The sequence below is a fragment of the Puntigrus tetrazona genome, chromosome 17 (assembly GCF_018831695.1).
Source record: "Puntigrus tetrazona isolate hp1 chromosome 17, ASM1883169v1, whole genome shotgun sequence".
Classification (NCBI taxonomy): Eukaryota; Metazoa; Chordata; class Actinopteri; order Cypriniformes; family Cyprinidae; genus Puntigrus; species Puntigrus tetrazona.
This window is the reverse complement of record NC_056715.1, coordinates 14,989,247-15,010,198: the sequence shown is the minus strand read 5'-3', so window position 1 is coordinate 15,010,198 and position 20,952 is coordinate 14,989,247. Positions and strand designations below refer to the sequence as shown.

Below are 20,952 nucleotides of genomic sequence, written 5' to 3'. Positions count from 1 at the left end.
ATAATGTAGTCAGCTGATGTTTATCACAAAATAACCACCTCCAAATTTGATTTTAGTAGCACATTTCTTCGGATCAGGTGTTTATTTCATCTGCCACTGATCCACTGAGCGCCCTCTGTTGGAGACAACGTTTTCTCATTATGAGAAAAAGCAAGTATCAATAACACGGACCTTTCCACTCCATTTAGTTTATTGATTCCACTTTAGCAGGTCTATAGAAAAGACAAGGGCACATTATGCTACAGTAATGATATAAATGAAATGTTCTCATAATGGTTTTCCTCTGCAATAGTTACTATAAAGATATAGTAACAGCTATAGTTCAGTTAAATTTGTATATACATCCTTTTGTTAATATAACCGAATCAGGTTTGTCATATGTCACATTTTTTTAATATAAATGTTATAACAGCTCTGCATGTCTACGCCATGCTTCTGAAGTCAGAAGGAGAAGTTGACGTGACCTAAATTGTCCCATCTGTAAAAACCACACGGAATCAATAAAAACACCATAATCACACAATACTTGAGCATTTCATTTAATGCACAAATATTATTATTATTTATTGTTTTTTTACGTGAGGCCACGTTCTATATCCAGAGAGACAGAATGAGCATCAAAGCTCACTGAAATTAAAAGAGTTATTTTACAAACAAGTGCTTTTGGACTATATCCCGGAAAACGAGGAAGAGCATTAGGTCTGGATTTTGACACCTGGGCTGTACTGGAATGAGCCTGATGTCTCTGCCTGTACAGTTTGTACACAATCATTAGAAAACAATTTCACCTAGAGTTCATTAATATACAAAAACAACTCGACGCAAATTCATTTAATCCAGTAAAAGGCTATCGCTTGGCCGAGGTCTACCTGAATATTAGTCATTCATGCACATGGCATCTTACGGGGAGAGTGATATTTCATGTATCATGTCCATTTTAAGGAACAAAAAGGCCCTTCACATTCTGTATTCTCACTTCAAGTGCACAATCGCGATTGCTTGATTTTCACGTCAATCTCTGAAACTTCAAAGAAGCAGTAATGGCACACGACGGCTAAAGTCACTTGTGAAATTTCTTGCTCGGATCCTTGGCGTGATCGAGCAGCAGCTGACAAGGCGTAAACTGGTTCCCGAAGACCTCCTCGAACTTTCTCATCTTCTCCACAAGTTTGTCTGCTCCGAAGCTGTCCACAAACTTGAAGGGTCCTGCAAACAGAAAGTTGACATAATGAGGGGAATGAACGCACATCGTCCTTCACAAGTTCTTCAAGGATCGGTTCGAGGATGAGTTCAAATCAAAGGACGTTGGGACTCTCACCTCCGAGACAGGGTGGAAAGCCGAGCCCGAACACGGCCCCGATGTCACCCTCCACTGGATTTGCAAGGATTCCCTCTTGCAAGCACAGAACAGCCTCATTCACAAAACGGGACACCAACCTGTACTGGATATCTGAGTCTGAAGATCTGGGTGGAGAGACAGAAAGCAGTGATTTTTTACTTTTCCTTGATGAAGTATGAGGAATTAGCCTACTACAGAACAATAACACTGCGTCTGTCCTGATAAAATGTCACCAGTCAACTTACATAGCAGCGTTCGGCGTCAGCTTGTACGATTCCATGATCTCCAGAGCTTCTGGGTTCACATCCCTGCGTTTAAGTCCAGGCTGGTAGATGTAGCAGCCCTTACCTGATTTACGGCCTAATTGAGAATTAAGAAGAAATATTTATGGCAAATCATACCAAACATGTTAAGGTAACAAGATTGAGATTTAAAGGAATAGTTCGCCCAAAAATGAAAACTCTTGTCATTACATTACAGTGGTTCAATCGTAATCTTATGAAGCTATGAGAATACTTTTTGTGCACATAGAAAACAAAAATAACTATTCAACAATTTGTCTCCTGATTGCGCAGTTTTACTCAAGCTGCAGTGGGATTTGAGTAATTACGTTTCATATGACTTTCTAAATATACATGTCACGATCCATGAAATATTTGAAGAATAAAATATTATTTTATGCTTGTGCTTTTAAACATTTAGCTGTATTTAGCTCTACTTTGAAGGTTCAGCTGTATGAAAACACGTTCACAGCAAGTAAGCTAAAGACTGTACCTTTAAACCCTTTGTCCACCATGCTCTTCAAAACCTCAACATTTCCCCCTCCAAATCTGGAGCCGAAGGCCTTGCCGAGGTCTTCAGCCACATGAGCCGCCACATCAATGCCCACTTCATCAGCCAGGGTTGCAGCACCAACAGGGAAGCCAAAGCCTGTGGTCAGGGAATCCAGCTTCTTGGGGTCCACACCTTCCTGTACAACAACACAAAGATATGCGTATCAGGCGTGTTACTATTAAGGAGTGTAATCACAGCCTGGTTTTGATATATGTGTAACACTTTTACAACAGATGGGATTAAATGAATAATTCAGAAGGAAATACTCAAACCTGCAATACACGCACTGCCTCAGCCAACATGGGAGCTAAACATCTGGTGGTGTAGAAACCTGGTCCATCCTGGAGACAAAACGTTGCAATTTGTCATTCCACAACTATTTAAATTAATATCTCACCCAAAAATGTAAATCCTGTCATCATTTAGTCACCCCCCGAGTAGCCAAACACAAAAAGGAAGATACTGTCGCTTTGGGTCACCATTGACTTCCAAAGTAGGGACAAAATACTATGGAAGTCAATGGTGACCCAAAACAACCTGGTTACAAACTTTCTTCAAAATATCTTGTTCAGCAGAACAAAAAAAAAAAAAAACCTGGAACTACTACTTGTGACCCATAAAATGTACTTTTTGAAAATCAGTGCCTCACCCCGACAACAATAATGACTTTGCCTTGCTTCAGGCCGACCGCCACGGCTGAGGCTGTCGTGTCCTTGGAGGTTTTATCAGTGGTGATGATCTCCAGAAGCTGCATCTTGTCGACTGGAGAAAAGTAGTGCATTCCAATTACCTGAAAACAAAAAACAGTAACATGTTCGAGGTGGACTCTAAACTTCACAAGGTGCTGAACTCAAGTTTCTTACCTTTTCAGGTCGCTTGCTGACAGCTGCAATATCTTTGATTGGCAAAGCGGATGTGTTGGTAGCAAATATACAGTGAGGAGGAATCACCTGGAACGAGAAAACACGGTATTTGCCAAAGCTGAAGTATTGAGGAGAATTTGAAATCTTGTTAGATATTAACTTACAGCTTCAACTTCTTTTAGGACTTTGTGTTTGATGCTCAGGTCCTCAAAAACAGCTTCAATTATCATGTCAGCTTTATTAAAGCCATTGTAGTCAAGCTGCCCTGTTAGGTTGGAGAGGAAACTGTCCCTTTCAAATGATGTTATACTCCTCTTTTTAGTCTTGTCATTTAGCCTGAGAGTAAAGATTAATATAATTAAACAAATACAAAAAAGATGCTTTTTACATTCTGTCATTAATTACTCAGCCTCATGTTTTTTTTTTATCTGCTTTGTGCTTTTTTATAGCTTCGTAAAATTACAGCAATCACGTGGACTATTGTAACGATGACCTTACTACCTTTCCGGGCCTTAACTGTTTCAATTGCGTTTCTGTCTACGGAGGGTCAGAAAGCTCTCAGATTTCATCAAAAACATTAATTTATGTTCAGAATATTAATGAAGGTCTTTTGGGTTTGAAACCTCATGAGTAATTAATGATTGAATCTTCATGTTTTGGTGAACTATCCCTTTAATGCTTACCCTTTATAGACTTGCTGCTCTCCACGACCGAGTCCCTCCACTGTAGTGTCCTTAAGAATGGTGTTAAAGCCTTTATCCACAGACACTTGAGCAATGCCAGCCCCCATCAGCCCGGCTCCCAGGATAGCAAGCGTTCTACAGCCAGAAAAATCAAAAATACGAGTTGCTATTTTACAAGCAACAGACGTAAATCTTAAAAGCGTAAGTATTGCCTCGCTGTCGCCATCTCTGCTTGAAACCTACAGTCGCAGTTATTTGCAGAATAGTTTTGTTTTCGTGGGTTTGTTGGCATGGCTCCTCAGCACGGATTAACCTAATGAGAACGTCTAGCTGTCGGTCACCGCACCCATGTGGATCCTGGACTTAGTAATGGCAGATTCTAGCCTACGTCTAGGAATAAGTGACCCAAATAAGAAAATTCACGGTATATTTTCATCTGATCAAATAGTAACGAGTCTGCCATGTTTGTTCTGACCAACTGAGGAAAAAACATGACAATAAATAGCGCTGCCGATGGTGATTAAATCTGTGATTAACAATCTGTTAGCTCATCTAGCAGTGCAAATTATTATTTTTATACTTTGTTCTCAAACTATGTACATTTTTACTAAAAAAAAAAGAAGAAAAGGTTACAGACTGCAGCTTTAAGTAGCTGCATTATTTAAAAAAAGTTCAGAAGTTCAGCAACTGTCAATCTGCATTATAAATTTTATAAAAGAGCAAGACTATACATACTTTGCTTCCTTTTCAGGGGTTCCGAACCGATTCTTCTTGCATGTGACCTGACCGTGGTAAAGGCCAATAAGCGCTTTAGACTCGGGGGTCATGGCTAACTTGCCAAAATTCTGAAACAAAGATAAAGAGGGCATATTAAATTGTCTTTAATTTCAACCAAATGTTATCATTAAAATGAAAACTGACGGATAATTCAACACACTTTCAGGTGTGAAATGCTCCTGAAAAATACACCCGATCAGAAAAGTGAGGTTTCAAGAGAAGAAGAAACAAGCGAGAGGTGCAGTCGAGTGCACTAATTCACAGGACATCGTTCATTAACGAAGCGTCACAAGATTATGGTAGAATAAATAGTTAACACTTTCACAGCACCTGCGACTCAGACAGGTAACCTGCAGTCGGACCCTGTTCTAGACCAGCCTTCACACACTGAAAGAGAAAACAAAAAGATTGTACATTTCTGTTTGTACCACGATTCATGATAACGCATCACATTGAGCACAGAACAGCAAATATCATACTTCAATTATTTTCAGCGGGGCAGGGTACAGGCCCTTGGTCTGTTTCATGACTTTCTTCTCAACCGTACTGTAGATCTGCTGTCTCACAAACGGGTAACTCATGATGTAGTCTTGAATTTCTGCAAGGAAATAATTGGACATACAAATTTCAGTGATAGAGCAATATTAAGCTGCATAAAGGCAATAGTCTTAGTCTTGCAAGAGATTAAAAGTTTTAAATCTTAACTATGCAAAAGCATAATTACATTTATTTTAGTAACATAATTGACAACTAATTTGACTATTATAAACGCTTACTCTGCATCAAGCCCTTTTCTTTGGTAAGTGGGATTTGTTTCTTAGAAAGCCCCCTGGCAGCCTCCACAGCTACTTCCTCCAAGTATTCAATGGTCCTCTCCTCTGGACTCTTCAAACCAGGCCCTGTTTTGATTTTTAAAAATGCTTTTATTGAGCAAGAATGTAATAAATAGATCAAAAGTAACAGAAAAGACTTTAATACTTAAATATATTTCAATTCAATTAAATGTTTTAAATATATAATTATTGATATAATATGTACAAAATATTATGCAGCATTACCATTTTTAACACTGATAATAATATAATTTTTTTATTGAGCACTAAATAAGCATATTAGAATAATTCCTGAAGGATCACATGACGCTGAAGAAATAAATGAACTATATTCAAACAGAAAAGGTCCATTTAAATTGTAGTAATATACATACACGATTGCATAGTTTGTTACTGCAATTGCCGTTTTACATACACGTATACAGAAATTGTTTTACCAAGAGTATCCACCAGCTCGTGAACCAGTCCCATTTTCTTGGCTTTATCTGAACGGATGCTCCTTCCTGTTAGCACCATATCAAAGCCACTGGGAAGGCCGAGCTGTATCAAACAAATGTGCGAAAGCAATCAGACCTGCGCTGTGAAGAACCAATCAACAGAAGCATTACTAAATGTGATGCTGGCATACTGCTGACCATTTTGGGCAGTCTCTGCGTTCCTCCGGCTCCAGGCAGGAGGCCAAGCATGACCTCAGGGCAGCCCAGAACAGTCTTCTTACTCTTGGTGGCTATTCTGTACTGACAGGCAATGGCGAACTACAAAGACAAAATGAGCAATATCAACACTGTGTTTTCTGCCGACTCAATTTTACTAACGTATTTAGGTCATTTGCTTCTCAGTTATCTGTATTGTTTGTATAACTAACAGTCATGAACAAATAATAAAACACTTCCAGAAAATGTCTACATATCAGGTCCACAATTTGACTGTGATCCTTATGCTCACCACGTGGAAGAAGAAAACCACTACAAATGCACACAAATCCAATACCTCTAATCCTCCACCAAGGCATGAGCCATTAATGGCAGCGACAATAGGCTTAGGAGACTTCTCGATCTTCTCAAACATCCTCTGGCCCTCCTGAGAAAGGGAAGTGACCTCCTCTGCTGTCTTACAAGACTGAATCATGCTAAGTACATGACACAGAAAAAAAAAAACACACACACAGGTGAGATATCAGCACTGTATTTGATAATGATCAGCTAATAAATAGTTTAGGAATACTCACTTAATGTCCGCCCCTGCAATGAAGCAGCCGGGTTTGGATGAGATGAGAACGATGCTCTGGACAGCATTGTTTCCCCAAACCTCATCCATAACTTCTGTCATCTCCCTTTGCATTTGAACAGACAGTGTGTTGACCTAGACACCAAAAAAAACACACCACGATGGATCAGAATACCATTTGAATGCATAAATGCACGGTTTTGAGGAGATAGTTATTACCCGTGCAGTGGGATCATTCAGACGGACCACAGCTACATCTCCCTTGACCTCATAGTTCACATGTGTACGAGCTGACGTGAGAAGACATAAAACAATTAATGCATGAAATAATAATGTTTTTACTGTTGTGCATATTCATGTGTGCGACTGTGCATATTATACGGATTAAAGATGAAAAAGCATCAGAACAGTAAGACTTTTAATACAGCTTTAAATTTTGTTTTTATTTTGTTGTCCATCATCATTTCTGAGCAAAATCTATCATATCAATATCATTTTTATCACGATTTAAAGAAAAATGTCCGTTAGTGTAACAATAGTTTGCATGCCAAGAAAATCTTGTCATGCATATTAAGAAAAACTATAATTCATGACATTAAAAATATAAATAAAATGGCTATATGAAATCACTTGGATGTGGTCCACAAAATGGAAAATCCCATCTTTTATCCATATGTATGTGTGTGTGCATGCATGCGTGTATAATATATATATATATATATATATATATATATATATATATATATATATATATATATATATATATATATAAAAAAACACAAATTTAGTTTTATTTTATATATAACATATATAATATAATTTTTACCCATCATACAAGCAGCGAGTCTAAAGGTCCTCCTTGTGACACCTTTATTGGAAAAAAAATAACGATTAACATGAGTTCATATGCAAAATCCTCCAAGTACATCTTGACATCTTCTTTAAAATTAGCATTTCATCCTGGCTACTCTGTATAGGTTTCCGTGTTCTAAACGCGTCGAGACTGGCATTTAGCACATTTAAAGTGAAAGTACCTGATGCACATATACTACGTGTGGAGATCATTCTGTGTCTTCATCTCATTTTTGACCAATACGCCCTTTTAGGTCTCAGAAGGCATAAAACCCAATATAAAAGACCTCTAACCAGTGAGGGTCAAGTGGGGATAAGCTGAAAGACAGTGATAAACTGCATGCAGGAGTATGTAGAGCGTCCTGTAGAGGACAGTACTCCAGTAGTACACTCACAGATGAACTTTAACCCAGTTTCCCCTTAACCTACACTCCAACCGCAATGATAAAGCCACACACTTCCCAATAATGCTCAAAATATTATGAACCGCGTCCCCGTAAACAAATTAGTCATCATTTAACGATAATTATTTTATTAGCTATTAGAAACCAAGCAGCAGGTCTCTTACAAACAACCCCCATCACACTAGCTTTCAACGGCAGAGGGAACGACTCCTTATTAAACACGTTATATACATATCTGTACATTTACATTACATGGTTTTGTCACGCGTTAACAGATAATGGCCGGTTTAGCAAACTAAATGGGAACAGCGCTCCAGCGGGCTAACTCGACTGCAAATGAAAAAAAAAAAAAAAAAAAAAAAAAAAAAAAAAACATTTATAAAAGATAGCATTTTGTCGCGCGCGCCGTAATCGCCTATTGCCATATAAACCGCACGAGCGCGAAACTTCACACGGTCGCGAAACGTTCACGAGACCTTGAGTTAATTAGCAGCCGGGCTAAGCTACAGCGCTGGGGAATGACTGAGACGACTCTCCGGGGTGGTTCGCTTCCGCGGGGGTCACGGCGAAGTGCGGCAGCGGTGCCGAGAAACGCGGGGAGAAAGAGCGTGTTTGCGCGAAGTACCTGGAAACGGGGCATATCTTCTGCTGGTGAGTCTGGAGAGGGAACCGAGGGCTCGCACGCCGGCCATGTTTGGAGGTCAATGTGTGTAATGACAGACGGCAGGCGGAAGACTGGAGGAGGAGGAAACTTGTATTTGACTACAGACAGCCACAGGCCTGCTAATCACGAGCAACTCACTCGTAACGCGATAAACTATAATATAAACCACGACTTCAGGTCATTAGTGAATGTGTAATATATATATAGGCATGCATGCATTTTGTTGAGTATATTTTGTGTTGTTTTTCATCTATATATATACATGCATTCAATTTTCAAGGGTTGTGGAAATGGAGGTGTGGGTGCATATAGTATCATTTAAATTCAAGGGTTTTTAAATTAATTATTTTATGTAATTAAATATCTCTGCATAATTATAGCTTACTCATTAAATTAGCTTCTTAAATCATGTGGATGAGGCAAAACTGGACATAAAGTACTAACACATTTGAAATTCATGCACATTACACTTGCTGAAAATGTTTGCATCATTTTTGGAAAACAAAAACCCCAAATTCTGGCATCCTGGGCCCCCCTGGTTTATATATCTACATGCAGGTGTGGATGTGGTTTATGATCATTTGATGTATGTGATTTTAGTATCATTAACATATTAGTTTTAATTAGTATTTTGAATGAATTTTCTGTCATATAATTATGTTTTAATATTTTTATATCAATTTATTTATAGTTAAAATAACAATCTCGACATGTCAACTAGCTGTAATAAAATAAGTTGAATTTCTTTATATAATATAATATAAATAGCTTTATTTTATTTCAAGTTTTTTTATGGGTTTAGTTTGCTTTAGTCAACTACTAACCCTGCTTCGTGCAATGAGTTGCAATTCTGTCAATATCCCCTGCAATAGCTTGAAAGACTGCAATGTAATGTTCATCCACGAGATGGCAAACGCGCAATAAAATAGTCTCAGTAAAACACAGTGTGGTAGGCCATTAATACTTGCACTAACTTTGTCATTTACTCCACCTTTTGTCTGTGCACTCTGTACTTATTCCCCCTATATGTGTGGCCTATAACCTACACACACAAAATGTTGTTTTACTGTAAATATTTTGGCACCGTAGGTCTACACAATGCAAATTAACAGTGACCAATTTAAAAGCACCATAAAATAATCCCTCTGATTCCAGTGGTTAAATATATGCGGTCTGTATATGCTGTTACATCACAAAGGTAACTATAACTATATTAGCGCCTGCTGTGCTGCAGATGTGTTCTCCTCAAGCTCTTTAAAGCAGGATGGGTTCTGATCAGCTGTTCATTTTGAAGGACCAATATCGCTCCGCCGTGCCGTGGTGCTGATTCAGCTATCATTTTAAATGTACAAAGACTACTAACGCTGCATCTTTTTTGGTATTATTATATTTGGTGCCCTTGCCGTGAATCGGCCTTTAATGAAACAACTAAAAAGTATGAATGAGTTAGCCGTAATGTCATGCGTTTGCCGGAGAGCAGTATCAGTAACGAAGCACTATTGTGCTAATCAGGCAAAAGGTTGCGTTCTGTATATTTACTTTTTGCATATTACAGTGGCCTCATTGTAAGGCTCGCGCTTTCAAAGACCTCCATCCGAACTCGGGACCGTTCTCACATGCTAAGCTCGGTCATCCCGAGTCCCTTCGCCATACTCTCGGTTCAATGGTCGATGGGTTCAAGCGAACTTTTACACATTTAACCTGCTTAAGGAGCAAAAAAAATATCTCCTCGCGGACGTAGGGCGACGCGAGCGGCACGTTGCTGCACAACCGTCAATAGCTGTCAATCAATTATGAATTGCTACAATAGTAGACACACATCAGGTCTCTTATCCTAGAGAATTGATTTGAAGACTGTGCAATGACTGAATAAGAGCCATTCTCCATTGTTCTGAAACAGGGCCCCATACACTGCTTTACTGATTGCATCACACTGCCCTCATTAAGTGCTCCCCACCCTTATCCCAATACTGTTGTTTCATAACAAACATCCCCTGATCCTCCACGCAGCAATGCGGGAGTAGAAATCTATTTAAAGAATTCAACCTAGTCACTAAAGACTTATCTCAGCGTTTGTGTGCTTTTATACGAGTGCAGTTGGTTCCAAGGTCCATTAAAGACAGGATCTGTTTGTACAGCTGTGCAAGGAGCAAGCTGTCATTCTGTGGGAGAGGACGCCACTGACTGCTGCATCCCATGTTCGACACGGATGACTCATAAGCCAAATGACAGAATATCGGGCCATTTGCAGCATGACCAAACAAATGCGTTCTATAATCGTGTGTTTTAATAACGATCTCCGGGACGTCTTGAAGGAGTAGTCAGCCCAAAAGCCGACCCATGCTCAGGCCATCCAGGATGCGTTGGGAGTTCGTTTTATCATCAGAACAGATTTGGAGAATGCGGCATTGCATCACTTGCTCACTAATGGATCGTTTGCAGCGAATGGGTGCCGTCAGATGGAGAGTCCCAACAGCTGATAAAAACGTCACAAAATTCCAAAACAACTGGTCCTGGTCCGCGAAAAGCTGTGGTTGGAAGAAACAAATCCATCACTGAGGCATTTTAACTTAAAAAGCTTTTATCCAAAATGCTAGTTGGTAATCCATGGTAAAGCTTCCTCCGGTGAAAACATCCACCAATCCCCTGTTGTCCTCTCACATCAAAATATACTGACCTATTTGTTTAGAGTGGTTTGCTTGGTATGTGCATATTTTTCTCTTCTAAATCGGACCATTTTTCACTGGTGGAAGCGGTGTTATGGATAATTTAGCAACCGTTTTTAACTCTGACGGCACCCATTTACTGCAAAGGATCCATTAGTGAGCTAATGATGTAATGCTAAATTTCTCCAAATCACTTATAATAAAAAAAAAAAAAAAAAAAAAAATTAATTCATCTACACCTTTGGTTGACCTGGGGGTGAATACATTTTCAGCAGATTTTCATTTTCGGGCGAACTATTGCTTTAAAAAGGGAAATTAAATGAAAACTGCAAAGAAGAACAAAAGAGAAATATTTGTTTGAAAATAAAATAAAGCACTATATATTTCAGTGGTTTGCTTGATATATTTAACATAATCCATAGAAAATGTTTATTTGCCAAAAATGTTTACAATGCACATTTTTTTAAACTATAGAGATTTTTCTCACTGTTGCATCGGCTGTCAAACCCGTATAACAAACTAAACATGAATTTGCATATCCTTGGATTACAACGTAAACTATTAATGAAAAATATCATTTTGTGCACCAATGTCATTTTTAATATGTAAAGTGACCATAGAAATCAATAAGTAACAACATACAACGTTGGACTTTTTATAAATCATAAATCATTTTATATGTTGTTGGTTTTAAGAAAAATACTTCCATAACAAGCAGATTTAAAGCACACGCTAATATACCAGAAATAAGCATATTCTTGAAGTATAACAAACTATTTGTGAAAAAATAAATATCTGCTATTAATACGCAGCAAAAGGTCTTCGTTCACGACTTTTATTACCCATCTATCCAGTAATCAATGAGAACCAATATACATAATATCAATGAAGTTGATTTCGTTTTTTATACATATCAGCATTATATACAGAACACAGCATGAAGCGATGAACTGAATGTTGTTGGCTTTAACAAACCCAGCTCTCTAAAACACATATTTCCGCAATAAGCAGATTTGAAAGAGTCCAGACAACTGCCCTAATTTTTCCGGCAACAATCAGCTATGAGCAATGTGCAACTCATGCAAGATAACGTCCTTCTCGACCTAAACCGTTGATTCCATCTCCGTATGCAGAGTATCCTGCACTTCTTCCCGATCGGCCCATCCTACGGAGCGCCTGCAGGACTTCTCTTTATTCTCGGTCAACTCCGGCTCTGGCTTAGCCCTTTTAGTCGGATCGCAACATAGCTTGGGTTTGCACTGGCTTCGGCAGGAGAGCTCACACTGAGAGTCACCGGGTCCTTCCGAAATGGGAGAAAATTCGGGCTGAACGGTTGTAGCGTGGATGCCTTCTTCGTGGAAGACGTCTTTAACGCGCTTGGCAATGTCCATGTAAGACGCTGGATCCGTGCATTTGATGTGAGCGGTTGCGATAATGCGGGACCCGGCCAGCTGCCAGATATGCAGGTCGTGAATGGCCTTAACGCCGTCCAAGCTCCTTAGCTTCCGATTCAGCTTGCGCACGTCGATCTGCTTGGGGACTGTTTGAAGGAGAATCAGAGCCGACTCCTTCAGGAGAGGAAAAGTGGTGTAGAGCAGAATGCACACCATTATCAGGCACAGCGTCGGGTCCAGGTAAAGCACCCAGCACGGCCCGGCCACAGACACCGTTCTGGGCGTCCTGTCGGGCGTTTGGGATATGCTCAGGACTGTGGCGTTGACATGTTGGCGCTCGCTCGAGCGGCCGCCAGACAGGGGTTGAAACAGACTGCGTCGCTCTGGCACGGTGTCCACACGAAAGTGAAGATCAAGGCGTTGACCACCACAATGACGGAGCCTAAGGCGTCACCGAGCACGTGCAGGAACACCCCGCGCATGTTCATCTGGGAGGCCGACTCGGGGCTGTGGTCCAGGTCCTCCAACGAGCCCTTAGCGGTGATTTTGATGTTCAGGCTGCCTGGGAAAGTCAGCAAAGTGAGCAGAAAAATAAAGCACTGGCTACAATTATACGTGTTTTGCATTAGGCTGCGTGGATGAGAAGGAAACCCAGCAATTACTTTGAACTTCTTCCAAGTTACAGGGTTTTCACACGAAAACTAGAACAGAATAGAATAGAGTAGAACAGAAAACCGCATTGACACCGTTCCACACTTTCTAAATGTCCATGTTTTTGACTGGATACCAATTTCTAGCTAAAGAAATACTAACTACAAAATAACTAAAAAACAGGAACAGTCCTATGCACTGATTAAGTGCAGTGATTAAGTACTAATCCTTAACCCAACCCTAGCACACGTAGTCACCTTATATTACAGCATTTTCTGAGTTAAGAACACTGTAAGTAGATGTACTGTAAAATCCAGCGCAACCATAAAAATTTTTATGCTGACAACAGACATTTCCGTTTTATTAATTTTGACGACTGTTCCAGGCCTGGAAATCACACTTTCGAAATTCCACGGCTTTAAAGAATTTCCGTGTTATTCCCATTACTTTTCAGACCGTGCCAAAACTGGATCCCGGTTCCTATCTGAAGAAATACTAAATACAAGAAACTACTTGACCGTAGACGTTCCCTTTACATTTAAGGAATTCTATTAAAGATTTTTGACGGGCCCCAGACTGTCGGAACCGTTTTTCTTTTAAGAATTTCCTTTTTCGTCTAGAGATATCCATTTTAAATTCCCTAACATTTCCAGGTGTTCCGAGAATGTGACAATCCAGAATTTGTATGTAAGTGCTATTTTATAAATATAAAACTAGCAATCAACACAACGATTTAATTGTTCATAAATAGAATGAAATACCTGGTTTTAGATCAGAGGCTCGATCTCCTTGAGAGCTGTTGCTGTTTATCATGAGATTGTAGGCTTCTTCGTGTGCTTTTGGTTTTTCATACTCCCTGCGGGTTGTCTTGTGGAGGTGAGGGTGTCCGGAGTGAGAGTGACCCCCATGAGAGTGACCCCATGAGAGTGCCCGTGCCCGCCGAACCCCGCGTGCCCGTGGAACAGGAAAAGACCGAGGACGTTCACGAGGAGACCGGCGACGCCGACCCAGATGACCACGCGCGGATTCTCGATCTCGTGCGGCAGCGTGTAGCGCTCGACCGCCTCCAGCGCGATGGTGAAGCAGAGGGCCGTCAGAAACACGGCGTTAACCAGCGCTCCCATCACTTCTGCTCGGATCCACCCGTACGTGTTTTTACTTGTAACGCGAGCCGTCTCCGCGAAGCCCACCGCGATTAAAGCCACTATCAGCGCGATCACGTCCGACAGCATGTGAAAAGAGTCGGACAGCATCGCGAGGGACGCAGTTATCCTGCTCACCACAACTTCAACGACGAAAAACACGAGCGTTAAGGACAGCATGCACAGCAAACGCGCCCGGTTCTGTCCCAAACCCATGTTTGTCTTCAACGGCGAAACAAAACTAAGTGTAACCGGTTTCTTTTAGCGCTTGGAATAATTCACATTTCGTTTTAAATGTCGTTAAAGTTGAAAATAAACGCGCAAGAGCTGTTGCTATTGGCAACTCACGACTTGACAGTTGCGCGACGGACCAGAAAAATTAATCATCACAGCATTCATTCTTCGCGGACAGAGACGCCGGACGCTGCAGGCTGGTGATGGAATAAAAGACGCTCGTGGATCTCTGGGACGAGTTAAGCGAAACTTGAGACTTTGCACCCGGTAAAGTTCTCCACACGGTCTGAGCGGGGACGCGCGGTCCCCATTGGCCGAATATGACTGAACGCCGAGGTCACATGGGCAGCGAGAACACGCTCCGGAGCCCTTCAAACTATGTAAATCACAGCAATCAGTGCGAATGGACGGAAATTACTGCGAGGTGTGCACAGATTAGGTACACTGGTAATAAGAGAGAGATTATCCTTACCCGTAGACGTGATGATTGTGACTCTGAATCACGTTGGTGTAATTGCGAAGCCTGAAAGTTTGGTATTGTGCGTTGATATCGTTCTCAAAATTACTTTTTTTAATCTTACTTTTGGACCCCAAATTCTGAAAGACCTAAATGCAGATAGATAGATATATCTATAGCTATGGTCAAATAGGAACGTTAAAATTACGATATCATTATAACATCATCATTATTATTATTATTATTATTATTATTATTATTATTATTATTATTATTATTATTATTATTATTATTATTATTATTATTATTATACACGTGGGGATTGTAAAACAGGCTATATGCAGTCACAAAAATCCCATATGATATCTATGTATCCATTCATATATTACTATCAAATAATATATAATAATATACCATTTACATTTCATTCATTTTTAAATTATATATATATATATATATATATATATATATATATATATATATATATATATATATATATATATATATATATATATATATTATTATCACACAGACGCTGTATATTTAATATATAATCTGCATAAATAGCCTACATGTGTCATGCGTGTGACTGTGAGGAACACGATAAAACAATCAAAAGGAAAAACAATGAATGATTTTTTTTTTTTTTACATTATTTGCAAGTATTATGGTTTAAGCGTATTGCTCTTTATACATTAAACAAATTCGCGAGCGATTAAAGGATTTGACTCCCAAGTTTAAGTCACACCATTTTGCTCACAATGAACTCTTTCAGCCATATACCATTTATTGCTTTATAATAATTTAATCGCCACTAATCTCATCACTGAATGAGTGTAACCTGCACACCGACTGCGTCAGCGCCTCACGCGGAGAGGAAACACGCGAGTCTACCTATCAGCAGCGCGCTCCGTCTATTGTCTGTGAGGAGCAGGGCGTGTGCCGCCGGAGCAGGAGATGCGCGGGGCTCGGTGCATGAAGCGGACTCTAACGATGGCGTTGGACCGAGATGTTCTGCGCTCCCGTTTTTGTAGGACGGACATGCGTCTGCCGCATTCAAACGCGTATGTGTAGGCTGCGCGTGAACGTGCGTGTTTCATTTGATCCTTCCTCGCATTCATGTATAGCGTAGCGGAATATTGAAAGGCTTTTTCGTAGAAACGATGAAGAGAAACAGCCTATCGAGACCGCGATCCATGTCGATAGGCAAGAAATCGGAGGCGGTGAAGGTGGTGGTGCGTTGCCGCCCTTTAAACAAGAAGGAAGAGGCAACGAATCAAGAAAGAATCGTTGAAGTAGATGTCAGATTGGGACAGGTAAGAGTGCGTAATCCCAAATCATCCGGAAGCCTCTTGAAAACGTTCACTTTTGATGCCGTCTATGACGTGGGTTCGAAACAAAACGAGCTGTATGACTATGCATGCAAACCTCTTATTGACTCTGTTTTGCACGGGTTCAATGGAACTGTGTTTGCTTATGGGCAAACCGGCACTGGCAAAACATATACAATGGAAGGTGTGCCCACAGACCCCGAGAAGAGGGGAGTCATCCCAAATTCGTTTCAGCACATTTTCACTCACATATCCAGGTCTCAGAACCAACAGTATCTCGTAAGGGTGTCTTACATTGAGATATACCAAGAGGAGATACGAGACCTCCTCTGCAAGGACAACAATAAGAAACTGGAGCTCAAGGAAAATCCTGAGCTGGGGGTTTATGTCAAAGATCTCTCATCTGTGGTGACCAAGAACATAAAGGAGATTGAGCATGTCATGAACTTGGGGAACCAATCAAGATCTGTCGGATTTACCAAAATGAACGAACGTAGCTCAAGATCTCACGCCATTTTTGCCATTACTGTTGAATGCAGCGAAATGGGCATTGATGGTGAAGACCACATTCGTGTCGGAAAGTTAAACATGGTGGATCTGGCCGGCAGTGAGCGGCAAAGCAAAACGGGCGTCCAGGGACAGAGGTTTAAAGAGGCTGCGAAAATAAACCTGTCGCTTTCGGCTCTTGGAAACGTTATCTCGGCTTTGGTGGATGGGAAGAGTACCCACGTACCCTACCGCGATTCCAAACTCACCCGGCTGTTACAGGACTCCCTCGGAGGCAACGCGAAAACTGTTATGGTGGCCACCGTCGGACCAGCTTCGTGCCACTACGACGAGACGCTCACCACGCTGAGGTACGCCAACAGAGCGAAGAACATCAGGAACAAGCCAAAGATCAACGAGGACCCCAAAGACGCCCTGCTCCGCGAGTTCCAAGAGGAAATAGCCCGGCTGAAGGCGCAGCTCGAGGAACGAGGGATGCTGGCGAAAGAAAGGAGGAGACGGAGGAGAAACAGCATGAGGATGAAGAGGAGCATGAGCAGCGGAGAAGTGGAAACTCCAAGGGATGGAGAGGTGGAGGTCATCCAGGCCGTTCAGGAGGAGAGTGTGGAGGACTATTGGTGGAAGCAGCAGATGGCCAAGACCTCTGCCAATTACAAGCCTGATATTAGCAGGAAACTTGGCACTGTAGACGAGAAAGCAAAGACTGTGGAAGAGTTGCTGAAGGAGCAACAATCTATGGAAATGTTGATTGAAAAATACAAGGTTAGTTCTTTCCACAGTTTTTTTTTTTTCGTGCAGATTACACACCAAATCGTTCATAAGCCACATCATAAACTTTGTGCCATGTTTTTTATAGGCTATGGAAAGTAAGCTTCTGGTTGGAGGGAAAAACATGATTGACCACACCAATGAACAGCAGAGAATGCTGGAACTGAAGAGGCAGGAGATTGCTGAGCAGGTGACCGTAGTAGCCATATACATAGTTATTATAATGCACGGCAACATAAAAAGCACTTGAGAAACTCCTACGTGTGTTCGATAAATCCTTCTAGGATAGAATGGAAAGAGAGATGCAGCAGCTGATGTTCGAACAGGATGAAGAGACGATTGAACTGAAAGAGACGTTTACTACTTTACAGCAAGAGGTGGAATTTAAGACCAAGAAACTTAAAAAGGTACATAAGGTCGCTGACACACACACTGCTCGCTGTTTTTGAAGCAGAACGAAATGTGAGTAGCACATCAGATTATTATGTTAGACTTACTGTATGTGTAGGGAATACTCAGTTATGATTAGTCAGTTGTGGACAAATATCTTTTATATGAATGTGCTTCTCAACCAGGGGTCCTATACTAGTTAAATGTAGCATTAAAACAATTTGCATATCCCCTTCTGAGGAAATGAGGTTCTTTGAATATTATCAAAGGGCCTTGAGTCAGAAAGTTAACACCTGAACTGTTTAATTGAAATCTCCAGCTACTTTGATTTAAATCAATATTTTATAGCCTGATTTCTTTTTCTTTATTTTTTTTATAAATCTTAAAATGTACATCAGGCACAATAAGCAAGTTCCTGATACCTGGTTTATTTTGTGATCATATCTGGCTCATTGTACATTACATATCCCTGTCAAAATGTGTTCATGATCATGGTTTTGCTGTAGAAATCATGGATCTTTTTTCAGGCCTGGCATATTTAGACTGATATTTAGCCCTGCTTAAAAAGTTTAGCTTGTGTTTTTTCAATCAATTCAATTAATTTTAACAATCAAAACCATTTAAGACATTTTTGACCATGTTTTCAAGGCCACCGCTCTGTGGAGTGACTTTAAATGATGTTTGCAACATTGGTATTTGATGCTAATAGGAAAAGCACAGCTAACCCTGTTTAATAGCAGACATTAGCTATGGTGAGTGCTTATACTTAATCTTAATTTTCACCCCAGTTAAACACTGCATTGGTTGTTCTCCTCAGTTTTACAGCAAGCTGCAGCTGGTGAGGTCTGAGATTGGAGATATCATCAATGAACATGTCACAATGAGGCAGGAACTGGAGCAGACAATGAATGAGCTGACAAGAGAGATGAAATTCAAGTATGTCCCACCTGTCCTCTTAGTTTTATTCTGAAGAAGGCTATTAAAAGATAAAACTCTTGTTCACGCCACGGTTTTGTGTTTTTCCCCCACTTGTCGCTTTGTATTTTTACCAGAAACATGATTATTGAGAATTTCATTCCTCCAGAGGAAAAGAATAAGATCATAAATCGTCTTCACTTTGACAGCGAGGAAGACCAGTGGAAAGTCTTACCTCTTCTTCCTTCCGAAAAGTTTGTAAAAGAAAAACTTTCTACCTGAGATTACAATAAAAAAAAAAAAAAAAAAAGATGAGGTTCTTATCTAATTGTATTTTCTCTAATTTTCCAGTAACTCCCCTCTTGTTCGACGAAGGCCGACTTCTGTAGTGGGACACAAGAGACCAATTAGTCAATATGCCCAAGCTGCTGTGTCAACCGGGTCTCCTTCTAGATACAGGGTTGGTATTGTACAGAGATAAAGTCATTGTAAAAAATTCCAATTGTTCTAGAAAAAATCCTATTGCTGTTTTAAGGTAATGATAACACTTTAGTGACTTTAGCAACAAAATACATTACCATTATTAAAAGTTTGAGGTTGGTAAGATTTTTGTTTTAGAAATAAATCTTATGCTCACCAAGGCTGCATTTACAGTTCAGAATGAATCTAAATTATCCCTAGAGACTGGTACAAAAATTGCATCTATAATAGTTTACTGGCATAATAAAAGTGATGTCAGTATATAATGTAATATTATTCAGTTAAAGGACTTTTTTTTGTAACACAGCCATAATTATTCAACCGCTATTGTTCATGCTGTTAGAATGATCCAAATAACAGAATTTATTTGGAAAAAACTCTTTTGCAAAAGTTGATTAATGAGATATTGCTGAATAAAAGTATGAATTTCTTATTAAATAGTAATAATAATAATAAAGCGTGACCCCAATCTTTTGAACTATAGTGCATAATCTTAAAAAATCTTTTGTTATCCCAGGCTGAGAACATTATGCTTTTGGAGTTGGACATTTCTCCACCCACCATGGTGCCCCTGGACCTTCAGAGGTCAGATATAAGGACTCAAGACTTGATACGTGACTTTGGTCTTTACAGAAAGCGGGCGACCGCATCTCGGGTCATGAAAGCCAGATCTTGGTGAGTACTCTCTGCACATCATGTATTATTCAGCTGCTCCCCAGAAAGCTGAAATGAATTGCCCCCTTTTAAAAATTGTTCTTTTCTTCCTCCTCAAGGTACCAAGGGCCGAGTCAATCTGCTTCTTCATCAGCCAGCTCTATGGCCTCTGGGCCCCAGTGCCCAGACTCAATGGGGGCTTGTGCTGCGGCCTACCAGCCATGAGCCTGTACAGCGTGTTATGCCTGCAAGCATATAAGCATAGAAAGCACTTAATTATTCTTTGCACTGTTTTCATGAGCTTTAAACAATGCCATTTGTCTTTTTCATCACCTTGATTTTTTTTTAGCATCAAAGCTTAGTCAATTTAAGCACAATTGTCTCCTGTATACTTGAAAAAGCTAGTGTATCCTGTTTAAGCTTGTGATGTCATTCTTGAACAGCAATGCAAACAATAAATGGATCGTAAACAAACAATCTCGATAATGTACCACATAACAAGTTCAAGCGAATGGAAATGCAATCCTGAACTCTAAAAACGTGGACATCAAACCGCGACTTACACAAACGCCATCTGCAACGCATACTGAAATATGTAAAGGATTAAAGAAAAAGCATAGAGGGAGCTCGAGTGAGGAAGTCGGTATATAATAGATCATATGACTGTTGGTTAAATACCATTGTAGGCCACTTTAGCTTTAGTGCTCCGGGGGTTTTATCACAAGTTTGTATTAGGCCAAGGGGCAAGCATTAACCTTTCATGCACATACATATACTTAAAGATTATTTCGACCATTAGGGTCAACATCAGATCAAAACAGTCCTTATTGTTTCATTCCTTGATGATTGTTTTTGATTATTTATTTGATTTGTTATCCTCAATCAGT

General features: G+C 40.1%; 3 protein-coding genes across 3 annotated transcripts; 1 reads left to right on the top strand and 2 right to left on the bottom strand.

Moving 5' to 3' along the window:
• Positions 1–525: 525 nt before the first annotated feature.
• On the bottom strand, positions 526–8,588 carry hadhab (hydroxyacyl-CoA dehydrogenase trifunctional multienzyme complex subunit alpha b). The gene is made up of 20 exons (XM_043263253.1): positions 8,438–8,588; positions 7,383–7,424; positions 6,776–6,846; positions 6,558–6,691; positions 6,320–6,458; positions 5,965–6,084; positions 5,767–5,869; positions 5,273–5,395; positions 4,976–5,094; positions 4,827–4,883; positions 4,455–4,564; positions 3,720–3,854; positions 3,201–3,372; positions 3,037–3,123; positions 2,823–2,963; positions 2,446–2,514; positions 2,114–2,309; positions 1,585–1,699; positions 1,319–1,464; positions 526–1,206 (listed from the first exon to the last, which is right to left on the bottom strand). Exons 1-20 carry the CDS (start codon positions 8,502–8,504, stop codon positions 1,061–1,063), a joined length of 2,292 nt encoding a protein of 763 aa, XP_043119188.1. The 5' UTR covers positions 8,505–8,588; the 3' UTR covers positions 526–1,060.
• Positions 8,589–11,374: 2,786 nt separating this feature from the next.
• Positions 11,375–15,391, bottom strand: slc30a1b (solute carrier family 30 member 1b). Its single transcript, XM_043262419.1, is given in 4 exon segments — positions 11,375–12,892; positions 12,895–13,098; positions 13,949–14,117; positions 14,120–15,391. Coding segments are annotated over 4 exon segments (1,446 nt in total). The 5' UTR covers positions 14,546–15,391; the 3' UTR covers positions 11,375–12,245.
• Positions 15,392–15,683: 292 nt separating this feature from the next.
• Positions 15,684–20,539, top strand: kif3cb (kinesin family member 3Cb). The gene is made up of 8 exons (XM_043262297.1): positions 15,684–17,620; positions 17,715–17,816; positions 17,911–18,033; positions 18,834–18,952; positions 19,069–19,185; positions 19,283–19,391; positions 19,929–20,086; positions 20,185–20,539. Exons 1-8 carry the CDS (start codon positions 16,184–16,186, stop codon positions 20,288–20,290), a joined length of 2,271 nt encoding a protein of 756 aa, XP_043118232.1. The 5' UTR covers positions 15,684–16,183; the 3' UTR covers positions 20,291–20,539.
• The last annotated feature ends 413 nt before the right edge of the window (positions 20,540–20,952 follow it).